This window comes from Pelobates fuscus, chromosome 6, assembly GCF_036172605.1.
Source record: "Pelobates fuscus isolate aPelFus1 chromosome 6, aPelFus1.pri, whole genome shotgun sequence".
NCBI lineage: Eukaryota > Metazoa > Chordata > Amphibia > Anura > Pelobatidae > Pelobates > Pelobates fuscus.
The window spans coordinates 22,888,734-22,907,211 of record NC_086322.1 but is presented as its reverse complement, the minus strand read 5'-3'; the positions used below and the strand labels follow the sequence as shown (position 1 = coordinate 22,907,211).

General features: G+C 46.2%; 1 protein-coding gene across 1 annotated transcript in view; it reads right to left on the bottom strand.

Annotated features, from left to right (window-relative positions):
- The window catches only part of TEX261 (testis expressed 261), a 39,035-nt gene that overhangs the window by 13,296 nt on the left and 7,261 nt on the right, over positions 1-18,478 (bottom strand). Inside the window, exon 2 of the mRNA XM_063459799.1 lies at positions 171-250. Coding sequence (XP_063315869.1) covers positions 171-250 — 80 coding nt within the window. The remainder of the gene's footprint in view (positions 1-170; positions 251-18,478) is intronic.

Below are 18,478 nucleotides of genomic sequence, written 5' to 3'. Positions count from 1 at the left end.
GTGTTGCTTTTTCAAACCCTTAAATGTAAAGGACATTGGCAATCGGCAGAACGGCGAGCGATGGATAATCTTTATCTTTATTGGCTCTGGAAAATGATATTAGTCTATTTTTAGTAGTTCTATACACATGAACACTGAAAGCCACATAATGAAAGATTTATACCACTTACCCAGATCATGTACTTTATGATTCTGCTTGTTGCTACGGTATATTCCTCTATTAACTCCGCCAAGTAGTAAAGTCCGGCAGCTGAGGAAGAGATGGCATGGTTATCAGTGATAATTTAGTTAGTACATATTGATGGAGCAGGTGTATATACACTGTGTGTGTGTACAGTGTCAGTATGACTGTACTTGTGATATCAAGGACACCGTTTCATGCCTTTTGTAGCGATCTTTTCTGTAATGGATATTTCTATTGGAAAATTACGTAATTTAGGTACAGAAAGATCAATTTTTATTTAGCGCAAATTTATTCGTCATAGGATTAGAGGGAGTGCACAACATTATCCAGTCTGTCTAGACCATAAATGTCAGGCAGTCACCTAGAAATGCAACAGTTAAACCCCTCCTAATACTCCACCTTCTTAATAAAACCCCAACTTGTCCTAATAATGTCTCTTATGCATGTACAGTGTCTAATATCTGCAACACTATTTCCGCTCTCTGATCACCACCTCTATAGTTTGCTATTAAAGGACCACTATAGTGCCAGGAAAACAACACCGCCCAGCTCTGGTGTGAGGAAGGGGTTAAACTTACCTCTTTCTCCAGCGCCGGGCGGGGAGCTCTCCTCCTCCTCTCCGCCTCCGATCCTCCCTTTCGGCTTAATGCGCATGCGCGGCAAGAGCTGCGCACGCATTCAGCCGGTCTCATAGGAAAGCATTTACAATGCTTTCCTATGGACGCTTGCGTGCTCTCACTGTGATTTTCACAGTGAGAATCACGGAAGCGCCTCTAGCGGCTGTCAGTGAGACAGCCACTAGAGGATTTGGAGGCTGGATTAACCCTATTATAAACATAGCAGTTTCTCTGAAACTGCTATGTTTATAATAAAAAGGGTTAATCCTAGAGGGACCTGGCACCCAGACCACTTCATTAAGCTGAAGTGGCCTGGGTGCCTAGAGTGGTCCTTCAAGTTCCCCCTCACCCAATAACCTCAGCCTAACCCCCTCAACGTAGGATGAACCTTAATTCTATTGACCTCCAGCAGCTGTCAGCTGATATTGATTCACAACTGCTATCCATCCCTTCCCTCTCCTGTCCCTCACTGGCCATCTCCACATATAACACTACCCTCACCTCTGCCAGCCCCGCTCCAAACATGCACCTCCAGGACAGCACAACCCCAAACTTGACATACTAAATGAACACGCTACCTGCAAATATGCTCCCGTTGTGCTGAACGCTCCTAAAGGAAGTCCCGCACCCAGACAGACTTTCTCCATTATAGATTCATATTGTGTTCATACAGCACAGCCCTTGCCAAACAGTCCTACTTTTCCTCTCTCATTAGTTCATGCTCCCGCAATCCCAAGCGTCTCTTTGATACCTTCAACTCTCTTCTTCGCCCTGCTGTGGCCACCCCCCAAACTAACCTTACAGCCAATAGCTTTGCATGCTACTTTACTGACAAGATTGACCAGCTAAGGAAAGAATTCTCCCCACCTTGCCCCTCTATTTCTCAACCACACGTAGATCATGCCTTTCCTACCCTCCAGACTTTCTCCCCGGCTACTGAACAAGAGGTGGCTGCGCTTCTCCTTTCCCTATCCCTATCGCCCAACCACTTGCCCGCTTGATCCTGTCCCATCTCACCTTATCCGATCTTTCTCCCCTTGTCTTGTGCCTTCCTTAACACACATCTACAACTATAGACAACTTCAGCTCATTGAATTGGTCTGGGTGCAGTGTCCCTATATAGTGCTGCAATGTTAAACATTAGTTTTAGAGAAACTGCAATGATTACAATGCAGCACTAAGACAGCCACTAGAGGCGCTTTGGGGATGTTAGCGGATTTTTGGACCCTCACGGTCTGCATAAGGTCATCCAGTGTCAGCTATTTCCCAATAGGAAAGCACTGACGCCGTACATGCGCTTTAGTGCCCCTTCTTCGCATGATGTCCCTTAGCGCTGGAGTCAGGTAAGTAAAAAAAAAAGTTTTTTACCCTTTATTCAAGCCTGGGGAGGAGGGGGGATGTAGAGGGAGCTATAGTACCAGGAATACAGTTTTGTATTACAGGAACTCTAGTAACACTTTAAGATGGTGGGGTGCTTGATTCCTCACCCAAAATGTTACTTATATAATAGAGAGAGCCGAGCATAATACAGAAATCATGATCACACAATAAAATAAATGGGGCACATCATAAAGATTTCTATAAAATACATAGAGCCGAGTTACAGTAAAGAGATAACCATACCACAAACAGAGCGGATACAAAAATAAAGATACAATGCACAGAGCTTGGCACAATACAAAGATACCTATACAATACACAGAGCTGGGTAGACTACAGATATACCATACAACAGGTAGAGCAGAGTAAAATACAGAGAAATAACACGCAGAGCTTGGCACAATAAGGAGATACCATTACTATCCCACACAGCCAGGATCAATGTGATGGATTACACAGAGCTGCAATACAGAGATAAACACACAATACTGTGTGTAGAATTCCCACACATTAATATCAGTAAAATGTTTTAGCTTTCTATTAAATATTACACAATGTGCACAGGGTTATAGAAGCAGGAAACTGATACTGACTCCTTATTACATTTGAAACTGGCTACATCATTAATCTGCAGTGGTAATATGGAGCCAAGAAGTAGCTGAACTGGTTAGCAGTATCAACAATCATTACAGATTAAAACCAGAATCAGATCAGTCCACAGCCCCAGTCCAGCAGTTTGAAGCTTCACAACTTTTCAACTAGCCAGACAGAGTGTCTCAGCTGTAGAGTGACTGGGCACTTAAGTATTGGTTCAGGCACTCAAGGTAATAGCCAAAAGGCAGCTTTATTGAAGCAAATAAAGCTTTTTTTAGGGTTGTGAGGCAAGTGCATTGAAAAACGAATTGTTCTTTTTCTTTCTCATGCCATTTTGTGAACGAAAACCTACTGATTGGCTGATAATTTCAGCTGACGCTCTTAACCAATCAGCAGCACTCCTGTCCAAGGCGTCCTCTTTCAAGAATCTGAGCCATGTGCAAGGACAGGGTCAGAGGCAAACGGCACTGGATACTCAATGTTTGGGTTAAACCATTCGTAAGCGGTTTAAACCATATAAGGAAGCAGGCGCCAGGGACCTCCTGACACCAAAACTATTTTATTTCAATGAAGTGGCAGGAATGTTGGTTCATATGGCAACTGCTTCACTTGCACTACTTTATATGAACAAAGCCCATACCCAAATATCATTCAAAACCAACAGGCCACATTTTCAATAAACCTCATACTGACTGCATCATTGTATATTAGTGAGCAGTAAACATTAAGCTCTGAACAAAGTAACATGAATGTCATCTGGGAGCAGACCAGAGCAGCTACCAGAGCACTTGCAGTATGTCCCCCGTGTTTACCCCCTTAAGGACGGGTGACGGACGAGGTCCGTCATCCTGGGGATACCCTTAACGACGGGTGACGGACCTTGTCAGTCACGCGGTAAAATTAACCGCAGATCGCTGCGATCGCGGGGTTAATAGTGCTCCGGTCTGCCTCTGTATTAGAGGCAGACCGAGAGCACCGGATCGGGCTGTCCCAGCACATGTGCCCGCTCTGACAGCATGTCAGAGCGAGCACATGTGCTCAGTATACTCACCTTCCGCCTCCCTGCACTTCCGGGTTCACTGTGAAGTGCAGGGAGACGGATCAGTGCTGATCCTGCCCCCTGTTAAAAAAAATAAATAAAGTTTATTTAAAATCCCACCCCCCTTTACCCCTTTTAATAAAAAATTAACCCCTTCCCTGCCAATTGTTGGCTACAGTGATCAATTGGCAGGGATTACATTTTACTGTCATCTGATTTTATTTTTTTTAACCCTCAGGGGTTAAATTTATTTTATTAATTAATTTAAATATTTTCAAATTATATATTTAGCTAACTGGGGTGGGTGGAAGTTAGTGGGGAATTTGGGGATTTGGAGTTAGGCTAACTAGGGGTTAACGTTAAAAAAAGTTTTAAAATAAGCTTTAAAAAGTTAAAAATTACTTTTTAAAAAAAAGTTTTAATAACGTTTAAGTAAAAAATAAAAAAGACACCCCCCTTTACCCAGTCCAAATAAAAATTAACCCCTTCCCTGCCAGTCGGTCACTGCCTACAGTGATCAAAATACAGATCACAGTATTATACTGTGATCTAATTTGTTTTAACCCCTGAGGATTAACTTTTATTTATTTATTTATTTATTAACTCTCAGGGGTTCAATTTATTTAATTAATTAAAATATTTTATAATTATATATTTTGCTAGCTGGGGTGGGTGGGAGTTATGGGAAAATGGTGAATTTACGGTTAGTGCTGCTTACTGCTAGTTAGGGGTTAACGGTAAAAAAAAAAAAGCTTAGAAAAATGTTAAATCTGTAAAAAAAAAGTTTTAAGAAAGTTTAAAAAAAAAATGAGCAAAACAAAAGTTTAAAAACTAGTTTAAGAAGTTAAAAAAGTATAAAAAGTAAATACTCGTTACCACTATACCTGGAACAAACTAGAGAAAAAATGATCCCACGCTAAAGTTCAAAATATGCCTTTTGAATTACCCCAGGGTGTATTCTTTAATAAATAGTATGTGTTTGGGGGGAAGTTTCAATAACCAACCATCTAATCTACTCCAAAATGGAAAATGGACACAGCGTACAACTTCAAAGTTAGAAAAAAACTGAATGGCTGCGTCTCAAATGTACATACGGGGGTATTGCTGTACTCAGACCACATAGCTGAGCAACATATGAAGTATTATACAGTCGTAGCACACATAAGGTTTGCAAAATATACTGTACAAACTCACTTTGTGTGTCAAAAAGGCAGAAAAAATGCTTATTACCACTACACCTGGTACAAGCTAGTGGAAAAATGATCCCACGCGAAGGTTCAAAATATGCCTTTTGAAATACCCTGGGATGTGTTCATTAAGAAATGGTATGCCTTTATGGTGTAGTTGTAATATGTAGCCTGCTCAAGTGCTCCAAAGTGGGACATGGACGCATCAAAACCCTCCATGAAAATTCACACTTAAAAACCTTAGGACCACTCTAGGCACCCAGACCACTTCAGCTTAATGAGGTGGTCTGGGTGCCAGGTCCTTCTAGGGTTAACCCATTTTTTCATAAACATAGCAGTTTCAGAGAAACTGCTATGTTTATGAATGGGCTAAGCCTTCCCCCTATGTCCTCTAGTGGCTGTCTCATTGACAGCCGCTAGAGGCGCTTGCGTGATTCTCACTGTGATTTTCACAGTGAGAGCACGCCAGCGTCCATAGGAAAGCATTATGAATGCTTTCCTATGTGACCGGCTGAATGCGCGCGCAGCTCTTGCCGCGCGTGCGCATTCAGCCGACGGGGAGGAGAAGAGGCGGATCGGAGGAGGAGAGCAGGAGGAGAGCTCTCCGCCCAGCGCTGGAAAAAGGTAAGATTTAACCCCTTTCCCCTTTCCAGAGCCGGGCGGGAGGGGGTCCCTGAGAGTGGGGGCACCCTCAGGGCACTCTAGTGCCAGGAAAACAAGTATCTTTTCCTGGCACTAGAGTGGTCCTTTAACTTGTTACGTCTCTTTTACAGCAGTGTAACTTCACAAAATATTGCCAAAGACATACAATTTTACTCAGAAATCTTAGCTGAGCATAATTTGGGGGGGTTTGAACTTAGAGGCACATATGAAATATACAAAATGCCCAGCAAAAATTTAATCCGTATGTAAAAAATGCCCAAAATAATTTTTTACCACATACTTTGGCATATATTGGTGAAAAAATGGGGGCATGTTAAGGCACAATATGCACCATATGAGATACCCTGGAGTGTCTACTTTTACAAATGGTAGGCCTTTGTGGGGTTTTTTTTTTTGAACAGTCAAACTACTATAATACCCCAAATGGAAGCATAGGCTCATTAAATCCGTCTCTCAAAATTCTACTGTGAATACTGAAAAGGACAGGTCTCCTATATGGCACTGTAGCTTCACAAAATAGTGCCAAAGACATACAAAGGGGGTGTCATTTTACTCAGCAGGTGTAACTGAACACAAAATAAAACTTTGTAAAGGAATAGCACACACCAACTTTACAAAATACACATGAGAAGTTCTTTGTTATAAGTTTGTGTGCCAAAAAAAAAATCTCCAATATTTAGCAGAGGTTGGCGGTAAAATGACTACGTAGAAAGTGTCAAAACAACCTTAGGTAAATAGCCTGTGATGTCTACTTTATATAAATATATACTTTTGTGTGGCAATTTTGTTTTCTTTTATGGCTATTACGCTTACAAGACAAACATACCAAATTCTAAAATTGCTCTCCTTGTGCTTTGTGACCTGTAACTACCAAAAAAACCTTAAAATCCTAGACACATTATATATTCTGTATATCAGAACAACTAAATTTATTTTTAATTGCTTTCTTTAACCTGTACTAATTATGCACACATTATTGCAAAAACTGTAAAAAAACATTTTTTTTGATAATAAATAAGCATATATATATATATATATATATATATATATATATATATATATACTTATTTATTATCAAAAAAATTAATTGTTTTTTTACAGTTTTTGCAATAATGTGTGCATATATATATAACATCAAATTAAAGCCTAAGTAGAAGTATAGATCAGGGTGTTGCAGTGGATGTGATCTATTTGGACTTTGCCAAGGCATTTTATACAGTTCCACACAGAAGATTAGTGTTTAAACTCAAGGAAATCGGTCTAGATGAAAATGCTTGTTCTTGGGTAGAACATTGGCTTAAAAACAGAGTACAAAGAGTTGTCGTTAATGGTACATTTTCAAGCTGGACAGAGGTGGCAAGTGGTGTCCCTCAGGGGTCTGTTCTGGGACCCCTTCTATTTAACATGTTTATAAATGATCTTGAAGACAGCATTGAAAGTCATGTTTCAGTGTTTGCAGATGACACAAAACTTTGTAAAATAATACAATGTGAGCAAGATATTACTTTGCTGCAGAGGGATTTAGATAGACTGGAGGACTGGGCACTCAAATGGCAGATGAAATGTAATGTTGAAAAATGCAAAGTTATGCACTTCGGCGTAAAGAATACACAAGCAACGTATACCCTTAATGGAAGCGAATTAGGGATAACAACACACGAAAAGGACTTGTGAATTGTTATAGACAACAAACTATGCAACAATGTGCAATGTCAATCAGCAGTGGCCAAGGCCAGTAGGGTATTGTCATGCATGAAAAAGGGCATTCATTCTCGGGACGAGAATATAATTTTGCCTCTTTATAAATCACTGGTAAGACCACACATTGAATATGCTGTGCAATTTTGGGCACCTGTTCTAAAGAAGGATATTATGGCACTAGAAAAAGTGCAGAGACGGGCTACAAAATTAATAAAAGGAATGGAACATATCAGCTATGAAGAAAGGTTAACAAATTTAAACCTATGTAGTTTAGAAAAACGTCGCCTGAGAGGGGATATGATAACATTATACAAATATATTCGAGGCCAATACAAACCATTGTGTGGAAATCTATTCACAAACCAGACTTTACATAGGACATGAGGTCATGCGTTTAGACTAGAAGAAAGAAGATTTCGTCTAAGCCAAAGGAAAGGTTTTTTTACTGTAAGAACAATCAGGATGTGAAATTCTCTGCCTGAAGAAGTGGTTTTATCAGAGTCCATACAGATGTTCAAACAGCTACTAGATGCATACTTGCAAAAACAGAATATTCAAGGATATAATCTTTCAATGTAGGGTAATAACTGTGGCGAAACCAACCTCGCCACTGGGCCCTGGAGAAGCCTGTTTGCTAGCCTCCTACCTGCTGACTATGGCCCCTGGGTTATTTGGGGCATATTGTACTGTATATTGCTGCTACTGGCCCTTTTAACAGCATCTATGGACATATTGGGACTTTTGGGACTACTGTCCCTTTAAGACTGATACATATTCTAGTGTACTGCCTGTAATATTATATGTGTATGTGTGTTAAGTTTAACCTGGGATATGTATGCAGCATTCATCTGATTGTTCGGTAGAATCACTCCATTTATTATATTGAGTGAAACTACCGAACAACCAGACCACCCAGGAATAAGTGTGCCTCCAATTACAGTTTGCAACAATGTTGCAAACGGGTAATTGGCAATCAGTGTAATGTATTCTTTGTCCTCTGGGTGGCCGCCATTCGGGAAACAAACACGTGGCGGCGGCCATCTTAAACTACCGAACAGCGGTGTTTTGCCGTCGAGTGTCTGGAACTAAAATCGGACACTTGACTACGCAAACACCGCTGAGACCTCCATACTTCCAGAAATTCGTATAGAAACTACCGAATGACCCGCCGTTCGGTAGAAAGAACCCCACAAACAAGGGAATTCATTCAAACCCTCTACAGGCTCTATAACACAGGCAATTCGTCTGTTTTCATTCCCTTGCCTGTGACCGACCGCAGGGCCAAAATGCATGGAACTGTTTTCGGATACTTTACCCATGCGGTCGGTCAAATCTTTGGAACCCCATATCTCCCGAACCATTCATCCAAATGACTTGAATTTTTGGATATGTTGTCCCCCTGAATAAGGGCTATCCAGCGATGCTGGATTTAAGGGTGTACCCCCTATTTTTGGGGTACATCCAGAACTTGGCTAAAAATGTGTACCGTATAATTGGGTTTACTGTTATCTGAGGGGATGGGATGTGTGGGTTGAACCATGTATGTGATTGGTCATTTTGTGCCTCCCCCTGGGTGTGGCCTGTAAGTGTACAAGTGTAATAAAAGCCAGGCTGGATGAGCCAGTCCAGAGTTCCTGTTTTACCCTCAAAGTGATGTGTCGTCTCATTATTGGGGGAAGGATTTATTGCATGCTGTTCCAGTTGACTGCTAGGAGTACAAGCCTATTCGTATGGTTCCTATTCAATGGTCTACAGCATTCATATGCTTGGGAGAATTTAAAGGTTTCTCGGATTCGGTGATTGTGGTGTCTGCCAGAGTGCTTGGAGTCCTCAGGAAGCACTAGGAGCATCCATTAACGGAGGTACTCGGTCGGGGTGCCAGGTGATCCGTTACATCGGTGGCAGCGGTGGGATGGCGTCCTAGTGTGAGGTAAAGCAGCTCGGAGACACAGTTCGTTTGGATTACAAAGGGAGGACAACGCTAGTACCCGTACAGCGTCCCTATCCACAAAAGAAGCAACTGCAGCAGAGCAAGCATGGCGCCTGGCTACACTCAGGAGCAGTTGGAAAGACAGGTTGCCATACGGCTGGCTTTCTTTGCACCCAACCCCTCTGAGAAAATTGTGCAGTTCATAAGGGAATCAACGGCAGATTTCCTGCAGCGCCTAGCAGATTTAGACAAAAAGGGAGCTGAAGGGGTCGTCCTTCCTCCCCAGCGGCAGTCTACGGTTCAGGGAGAGGAACCTGTTATCCCCTCTCCCCAGCGGCTGAAGATGTGTAAGGGAGAGGAGTTTGTTACCCCCTCTCCCCACCGACAACCTAACCCACCAAGGGGAGACAGTAAACCCCTCACCAGCGCAGATGGGACCGTGGTCTCTGCGCCCTGCCTACAGGGAGTACAGAGGGTCAGCCCTGCTCCCCAGCTGCTGAAAGTGTGTAAGGGAGAGGAGTTTGTTACCCCCTCTCCCCAGCAGCAGCTTAGCACACCAAGGGGAGAAAGTAAGCCCCACACCAGTGCAGATGGGACCGTGGTCTCTGCGCCCGAGTTACAGGGGGCAGAGGTAGTGGGTCCTACCCCCCAGCAGCAGCGTGATTTTTGGGGAATAGAGAGCCCAGTCTCCGTTCCCCAGCAGCAGGACACTGCATTGGGAGGAGAGACAGTCGGTCTCCCTCCACAAAGACTGAAAGTATGCATGGGAGAGGAGATTGTTACCACCTCTCCCCAGCGGCAGAGTGTTCTAATGGGAGAGGAGCTGGTTACCACCTCTCCCCAGCGGCAGCTTAATGTACCAGGGGGAGACTGTAAGCCCCACAACTGTGCAGATGGGACTGTGGTCTCTGCACCTACAGCACAGGGGGTAAGGACAGTCAGTCCTGTCCCCCAGCAACAAGGCTGCTTAGCCAAAGGGGAGACAGTCGGTCTCCCCCTCCAACAGCGGAGCTATGTATCCAAAGGGGAGACAGTCGGTCTCCAGCAGCAGAGCTGTGCAGCTAAAGAGGAGACAGTCGGTCTCCAGCAACCAGGCTCCAACCAGACTGTAGCGGATTGGTACCGGGCTGTCCCACGACATGTATGAGAATAAGTGTATTTGGTCATATGGCTGGTTTAATGTGTATGTACATGTATAGAAAGCATGGTATCCGGGTAGAATGACAGTTAAATGTATGTAAAGAATTGTATTCCTCTAGTTGTTCGGTAGAATCATTCAAATAAAACAAGGGAATGAAACTACCGAACAACCAGACCACCCAGGAATGAGTGTGCCTCCAATTACCGTTTGCAACAATGTTGCAAACAGGTAATTGGCAATCAGTGCAGTGTGGTCTTTGTCCTCTGGGTGGCCGCCATTCGGGAAACAAACACGTGGCGGCGGCCATCTTAAACTACCGAACAGCGGTGTTTTGCCGTCGAGTGTCTGGAACTAAAATCGGACACTTGACTAGGCAAACACCGCTGAGACCTCCATACTTCCAGAAATTCGTATGGAAACTACCGAATGACCCGCCGTTCGGTAGAAAGAGCCCCATAAACAAGGGAATTCATTCAAACCCTCTCCAGGCTCTATAACACAGGCAATTCGCCTGTTTTCATTCCCTTGTTTGTGACCGACCGCAGGGCCAAAATGCATGGAACTGTTTTCGGATACTTTACCCATGCGGTCGGTCAAATCTTTGGAACCCCATATCTCACGAACCATTCACCCTAAGTATTTAGGGTACATCCAAAACTCGGGGAAAACTGTGTACACAATAAGGGGATTATGATGCTAGAGGAGGGGAGGAGATCTGTGGGAGGTTACTACTTAGAGATTGGATAATGTCTTAAGTGATAGAACCTCCTCCCTTGCATGGGAGAGGGCTTTATAAGGAACTGTGGAATAAAGCTTGTCAGTCTACTCCTGAAACTGTGTGTCGTCCAGTTATTGGGATTGCGATGGGGATACTGCTGTATTACTTTACCTGCTGGAAACCTTGCCTATGGACTTAACATCACCTTGTTCCTGAGCCTCACTGGAATCTCTAGTGGAGAATAGCTGTGCAAGATCGGCTCTCCGCTACATTGGTTGGCAGCGGTGGGATCCAAACTCACAGAGGAACAAGCGTAAATGGAGTACGGATGGAGATTGATTTTTCTGCGCTAAAACGCTCCACGCGAAAGGACCTCCTAGAGGCAAGGGGTATACAAGCCAGCAATAAGAAGAAAACAGTACTTGTTACAGAACTCATGGCAGAGTACAGAATGGAGGGCGATTCAGTTCCGGCACAGAGGGAGCCGGGAGGAACACCACAAGGATCGGAATTCCAGAGGCAGGTTCAGTTCAGGCTATCCTTTTATGGGGAAAACCCCCCAACAGAAATTGTTACCAGGACAATGGCCGAGGTACAAGAATTCATCCTAAGGACACAGGCACCAGAACAAAGCTCTGCAATTAATGTGCCACAGGAAGGTAAGCCTAAAATACCATAGCAGGCTTTTAAAACATATGTGGAGGCAGAGGAAGATATAGACGCTTTCCTGCAAGACTTTGAAAGACTGTGTGCACTGCATAAAATTAACGCAGAGGACTGGGTACCTATTTTGGCCGGAAGGTTAACCGGGAGGGCAGCAGAGGCATATCGGACTGTACCTAATGACGAAATAAGGAATTACAGTAAAGTGAAAGAAATTATACTCGCCAGGTATGCTATAACACCCGAGGCATACCGGCGGAGGTTCCGGGATCTAAAGAAAACAGAGAAGGACTCGCACGCAGAGTGGGCATGCCGATTACAGGGGGCAGCGCTCGGGTGGGTGCAAGCTAGCAAGGCACGTTCTATGGAGGATGTAATACAAATGTTGCTGATGGAGCAGTTCTATGAGGGAGTAACCAATGAGGTCCAGGAATGGGTAAGGGACAGAAACCCTACTTCCCTTACCGAGGCGGCTAGGAAAGCGGATGACTACCTGGATGCACGCAGGTCACAAAAACCTGCAGCTCCAAAAGCAACCTTTAAAACATTCGGGGGAAACAACTACACCCCAGCTCCACCGAGACCGCTACCACCACCTCCACCACCCGCTGCACAGCCCCGGTTCCGACAACCCACCGCTGGCCCCTGTCATCACTGCCAGAAGTGGGGACATTATAAAAGGGAATGCCCACAGCTACGGGACCGTTCCACCTGGATTCGTCCAGGCCCACCTCCACCCAGGGCGGCCGCAGCCCACCACTACCAGGACCTAGTCACCACCCCATATGGTTCCGCAGTCCCCATTACTACTGTGGAACAATGGGAGGTACTGCACGAGGCAGATCCGGTCCAGGCCAATGTGGATAATCTACGGCACCATCGACAGACGGTATATCTGAATGGTACAGCAGTCCGGGGATTACGAGATTCGGGAGCCACCATCACTTTGGTACAGAGCCACCTGATTTCAGATCAGGCAAAACTGAACAAAACTGTTGCCGTCCGGGTAGCTGGGGGAGCAGTGTACCGGCTACCTACAGCAAGGGTACATTTACATTGGGGAGCGGGGGCAGGGGAAGTGGAGGTGGGGTTGATGCCACATTTACCGGCGGAGGTTTTATTGGGGAACGATCTGGGGAGGCTCACTTCTGCTTTTGAGCCCCAGTCACCCACCACAGGAGAGGTCAACCCTGTAGTCACCCGACAACAGGCCCGCACCCAGGACCACAACACACTGCCGGAGGTCCAGGTAAGCAACCCTACCCCCCCTTTAGAATGTGTCCCCTGGGCTCCACCTAATGAATTTGTAGCTGAAGTCGCAACAGACCCCACGCTTCAGGTGTATAGGGACAAGGTTGGCACGGGTTCCCCCGGGGCGGAGGGAGAGAAGTTTATCTGGGATAAACAACTTTTATACAGGGAAACAACCAAACAGATTACGGGGTTAGACCCGATAGCGAGGAGACAATTAGTGGTACCACAGCGGTACCGGGCTGAATTACTCCGGATAGCGCATGATATTCCGCTATCCGGACATCTAGGGGTTAGTCGCACCAGGTACAGACTAACCCAGAGTTTCTTCTGGCCAAGGATTAGCCAGGAAGTACGCAGATATTGCACGACTTGCGATACCTGCCAGAGAGTGGGAAAAGGGGGGGATCGCAGGAAGGCTAAACTTCACCCCTTACCCATAATAGAGGAACCTTTTAGCCGAATAGCGGTGGATCTGATAGGCCCCCTCAATAAAGTTAGCCCGTCAGGAAAACGGTATATTTTAACGGTCGTAGATTATGCCACCAGGTATCCAGAAGCAGTGGCTCTGACCAACATCCACGCTGAGACGGTCGCGGATGCCCTCATGCGGATATTCTCCCGGATGGGATTACCCAGGGAGATTATCTCGGATCAGGGTACCCAGTTTACCGCAGAATTCACCCAACACCTCTGGAGGATCTGTGGCATTAAGCCTATTATCAGCGCCCCTTACCACCCCCAGACGAACGGGCTCTGCGAACGATTCAATGGTACCTTGAAGCAGATGCTCCGAACCTTCGCAGAGACCCACAAGGACTGGGAACGATTCCTGCCGCACCTCCTATTTGCATACCGGGAGGTGCCGCAGGAATCCACAGGGTTCTCCCCGTTTGAATTATTGTTTGGAAGGAGGGTCCGAGGCCCATTGGATCTTATTAGAGAGCATTGGGAGGGAGACCGGAGCACAGATGGCACTCCCATCCTACCATATGTGTTGGCCTTTCGGGACCGCCTAGAAGCGTTGACCAAGACGGTACGGGAAAACCTTCAGGAGGCCCAGACCCGCCAGCGTACATGGTATGATCGGGGAGCCAGGGACCGTAGCTTTCAGGTCGGGCAGAAGGTACTAATTTTAAAACCTGTCCGACATGATAAGTTACAGGCCGCCTGGCAGGGCCCATATAAGGTGGTGGAGCAAAGATGCGATACCACCTATATTATCGGCCCCTGCACAGGGACTGGGGGGCGACGCATGCTCCATGTGAACATGCTGAAGCCCTACCACGAGCGTACTGAGGAGGTAACCGCCATCTGTGCCCCTAACACGGAAGAGTTTGACAGCTTACCCCTCCCCGATTTGCTGGGGGATGGGCAGCTGTCCGGAGATTTAGGGGAGGTTACGCTGGGAGATCGGCTGAGCCCACAGGAGCGGATCGAGGTACAGCAACTATTGGAAGAGAAACGCGACACGTTCTCTAATGTACCTGGATACACGCCTCTGGCAACTCACCGGGTCGAGACCCCAGGGCAACTACCCATGCGCCAGACGCCATACCGCATTCCAGAAGCGGTACGGGCAAACATGCGTAAGGAGATCGACGAAATGCTCCAACTGGGGGTGATTGAACCCTCAGACAGTCCTTGGGCATCTCCTGTAGTCCTCGTACCAAAGCGAGACGGTACGACCCGCTTCTGCGTGGACTATAGGAGATTGAACGAGAAGACTGTATCTGACGCCTATCCGATGCCCCGGATAGACGAGTTACTGGACAGAATGGCCAGGGGCCAATACCTCACCACTATTGACTTGTGTAAAGGGTATTGGCAAATCCCCCTGGCCCCAGACGCCATCCCGAAGTCGGCCTTTGTCACCCCATTTGGCTTGTACCAGTTTAAGGTCATGCCATTTGGGATGAAAAACGCCCCGGCCACCTTCCAAAGGATGGTGGATCGACTCCTAGATGGATTCCAGGACTATACATGTGCCTACCTGGACGATATTGCTATTTTTAGCAATACGTGGCAGGAACACTTAGCTCACATCGGAGCTGTACTAGATAGGATAAGGGAAGCAGGTCTGACCTTGAAGCCGGCCAAGTGTAGTATCGGCATGGCTGAGGTACAATACCTGGGACATAGAGTAGGGTGCGGTAAACAAAAACCCGAACCCGCCAAAGTAGAGGCTGTAGCCCAGTGGCCCACCCCTAGGACTAAGACCCAGGTTTTAGCGTTTCTAGGGACAGCAGGGTATTACCGGAAGTTTGTTCCCAATTATAGCGCCCTGGCCAAACCCCTCACTGACCTGACCCGTAAGAACCTTCCCCGCCAAGTAAACTGGACCCCGGAGTGTGAGCAGGCATTCCAACAATTGAAAAATGCACTGATAAATGCCCCTGTCTTGGCAGCTCCCAATCCAACTAAACGTTTTCTTGTTCACACAGACGCTTCTATGTTTGGATTGGGGGCAGTACTGAGTCAAGTCGGGGCCGATGGCGGGGAACATCCAGTGGCTTACATCAGTCGCAAACTGTTACCTCGAGAAGTAAGCTACGCCGCCATCGAAAAGGAATGCCTGGCTGTGGTGTGGGCCCTAAAGAAGCTACAACCCTATTTATATGGACAGCCCTTTTCCTTGCTCACGGATCACAACCCGTTAGTCTGGCTGAACCGGGTGGCTGGAGACAACGCCAGGCTGCTGCGCTGGAGTTTGGCGCTACAGCCTTTTGACTTTAATATCCAGTACCGGCCGGGTAAGCAGAATGGAAATGCTGACGGGTTGTCAAGACAAACTGACTTAGAGAAATGATCCGTGAGCCCCCGGACATCCCCAAGCCGATCCGTGTTGGATCAGACTGTGTATGCCGGCTTGTGGGCAAGGGGGAGCAGTGTAGCGGATTGGTACCGGGCTGTCCCACGACATGTATGAGAATAAGTGTATTTGGTCATATGGCTGGTTTAATGTGTATGTACATGTATAGAAAGCATGGTATCCGGGTAGAATGACAGTTAAATGTATGTAAAGAATTGTATTCCTCTAGTTGTTCGGTAGAATCATTCAAATAAAACAAGGGAATGAAACTACCGAACAACCAGACCACCCAGGAATGAGTGTGCCTCCAATTACCGTTTGCAACAATGTTGCAAACAGGTAATTGGCAATCAGTGCAGTGTGGTCTTTGTCCTCTGGGTGGCCGCCATTCGGGAAACAAACACGTGGCGGCGGCCATCTTAAACTACCGAACAGCGGTGTTTTGCCGTCGAGTGTCTGGAACTAAAATCGGACACTTGACTAGGCAAACACCGCTGAGACCTCCATACTTCCAGAAATTCGTATGGAAACTACCGAATGACCCGCCGTTCGGTAGAAAGAGCCCCATAAACAAGGGAATTCATTCAAACCCTCTCCAGGCTATATAACACAGGCAATTCGCCTGTTTTCATTCCCTTGTTTGTGACCGACCGCAGGGCCAAAATGCATGGAACTGTTTTCGGATACTTTACCCATGCGGTCGGTCAAATCTTTGGAACCCCATATCTCACGAACCATTCATCCGAATGGGCTAATTTTTAAGTATGTTGGTCCCCCAGAATAGAGCTATCTGGGATATTGGATGTTGGATTTGTGGATGTACCCCAAGTATTTAGGGTACATCCAAAACTCGGGGAAAACTGTGTACACAATAAGGGGATTATGATGCTAGAGGAGGGGAGGAGATCTGTGGGAGGTTACTACTTAGAGATTGGATAATGTCTTAAGTGATAGAACCTCCTCCCTTGCATGGGAGAGGGCTTTATAAGGAACTGTGGAATAAAGCTTGTCAGTCTACTCCTGAAACTGTGTGTCGTCCAGTTATTGGGATTGCGATGGGGATACTGCTGTATTACTTTACCTGCTGGAAACCTTGCCTATGGACTTAACATCACCTTGTTCCTGAGCCTCACTGGGATCTCTAGTGGAGAATAGCTGTGCAAGATCGGCTCTCCGCTACACAGACTACTCCCGTGGTAGTGCTGGCACCAGGACAGAGTACCGCTGGTCTCTGCCCCCTCAGCAACCCACCAAGGCAGCCTACCAGTCCCCCACACAGCCGTAGTAAGGCACCTGGACATGGACAAGATTCTCCCTTACCCAGGTGTAGTAACCATTTATTGCGGTGGGCTGTACTGCTGGTTCTGTCTTGTGGGTGGGCTGCTGGACTAACAAGGGCACTGACCGGCAAGAGGTCAGGTACCCTGTTAGTCTGTTTGGAAAAGGGGAGAAATGTGGCGAAACCAACTTCGCCACTGGGCCCTGGAGAAGCCTGTTTGCTAGCCTCCTACCTGCTGACTATGGCCCCTGGGTTATTTGGGGCATATTGTACTGAATATTGCTGCTACTGGCCCTTTTAACAGCATCTATGGACATATTGGGACTTTTGGGACTACTGTCCCTTTAAGACTGTGATACATATTCTAGTGTACTGCCTGTAATATTATATGTGTATTTGTGTGTTAAGTTTAACCTGGGATATGTATGCAGCATTCATCTGATTGTTCGGTAGAATCACTCCATTTATTATATTGAGTGAAACTACCGAACAACCAGACCACCCAGGAATAAGTGTGCCTCCAATTACAGTTTGCAACAATGTTGCAAACGGGTAATTGGCAATCAGTGTAATGTATTCTTTGTCCTCTGGGTGGCCGCCATTCGGGAAACAAACACGTGGCGGCGGCCATCTTAAACTACCGAACAGCGGTGTTTTGCCGTCGAGTGTCTGGAACTAAAATCGGACACTTGACTAGGCAAACACCGCTGAGACCTCCATACTTCCAGAAATTCGTATAGAAACTACCGAATGACCCGCCGTTCGGTAGAAAGAACCCCACAAACAAGGGAATTCATTCAAACCCTCTACAGGCTCTATAACACAGGCAATTCGTCTGTTTTCATTCCCTTGCCTGTGACCGACCGCAGGGCCAAAATGCATGGAACTGTTTTCGGATACTTTACCCATGCGGTCGGTCAAATCTTTGGAACCCCATATCTCCCGAACCATTCATCCAAATGACTTGAATTTTTGGATATGTTGTCCCCCTGAATAAGGGCTATCCAGCGATGCTGTATTTAAGGGTGTACCCCCTATTTTTGGGGTACATCCAGAACTTGGCTAAAAATGTGTACCGTATAATTGGGTTTACTGTTATCTGAGGGGAGGGGATGTGTGGGTTGAACCATGTATGTGATTGGTCATTTTGTGCCTCCCCCTGGGTGTGGCCTGTAAGTGTACAAGTGTAATAAAAGCCAGGCTGGATGAGCCAGTCCAGAGTTCCTGTTTTACCCTCAAAGTGATGTGTCGTCTCATTATTGGGGGAAGGATTGATTGCATGCTGTTCCAGTTGACTGCTAGGAGTACAAGCCTATTCG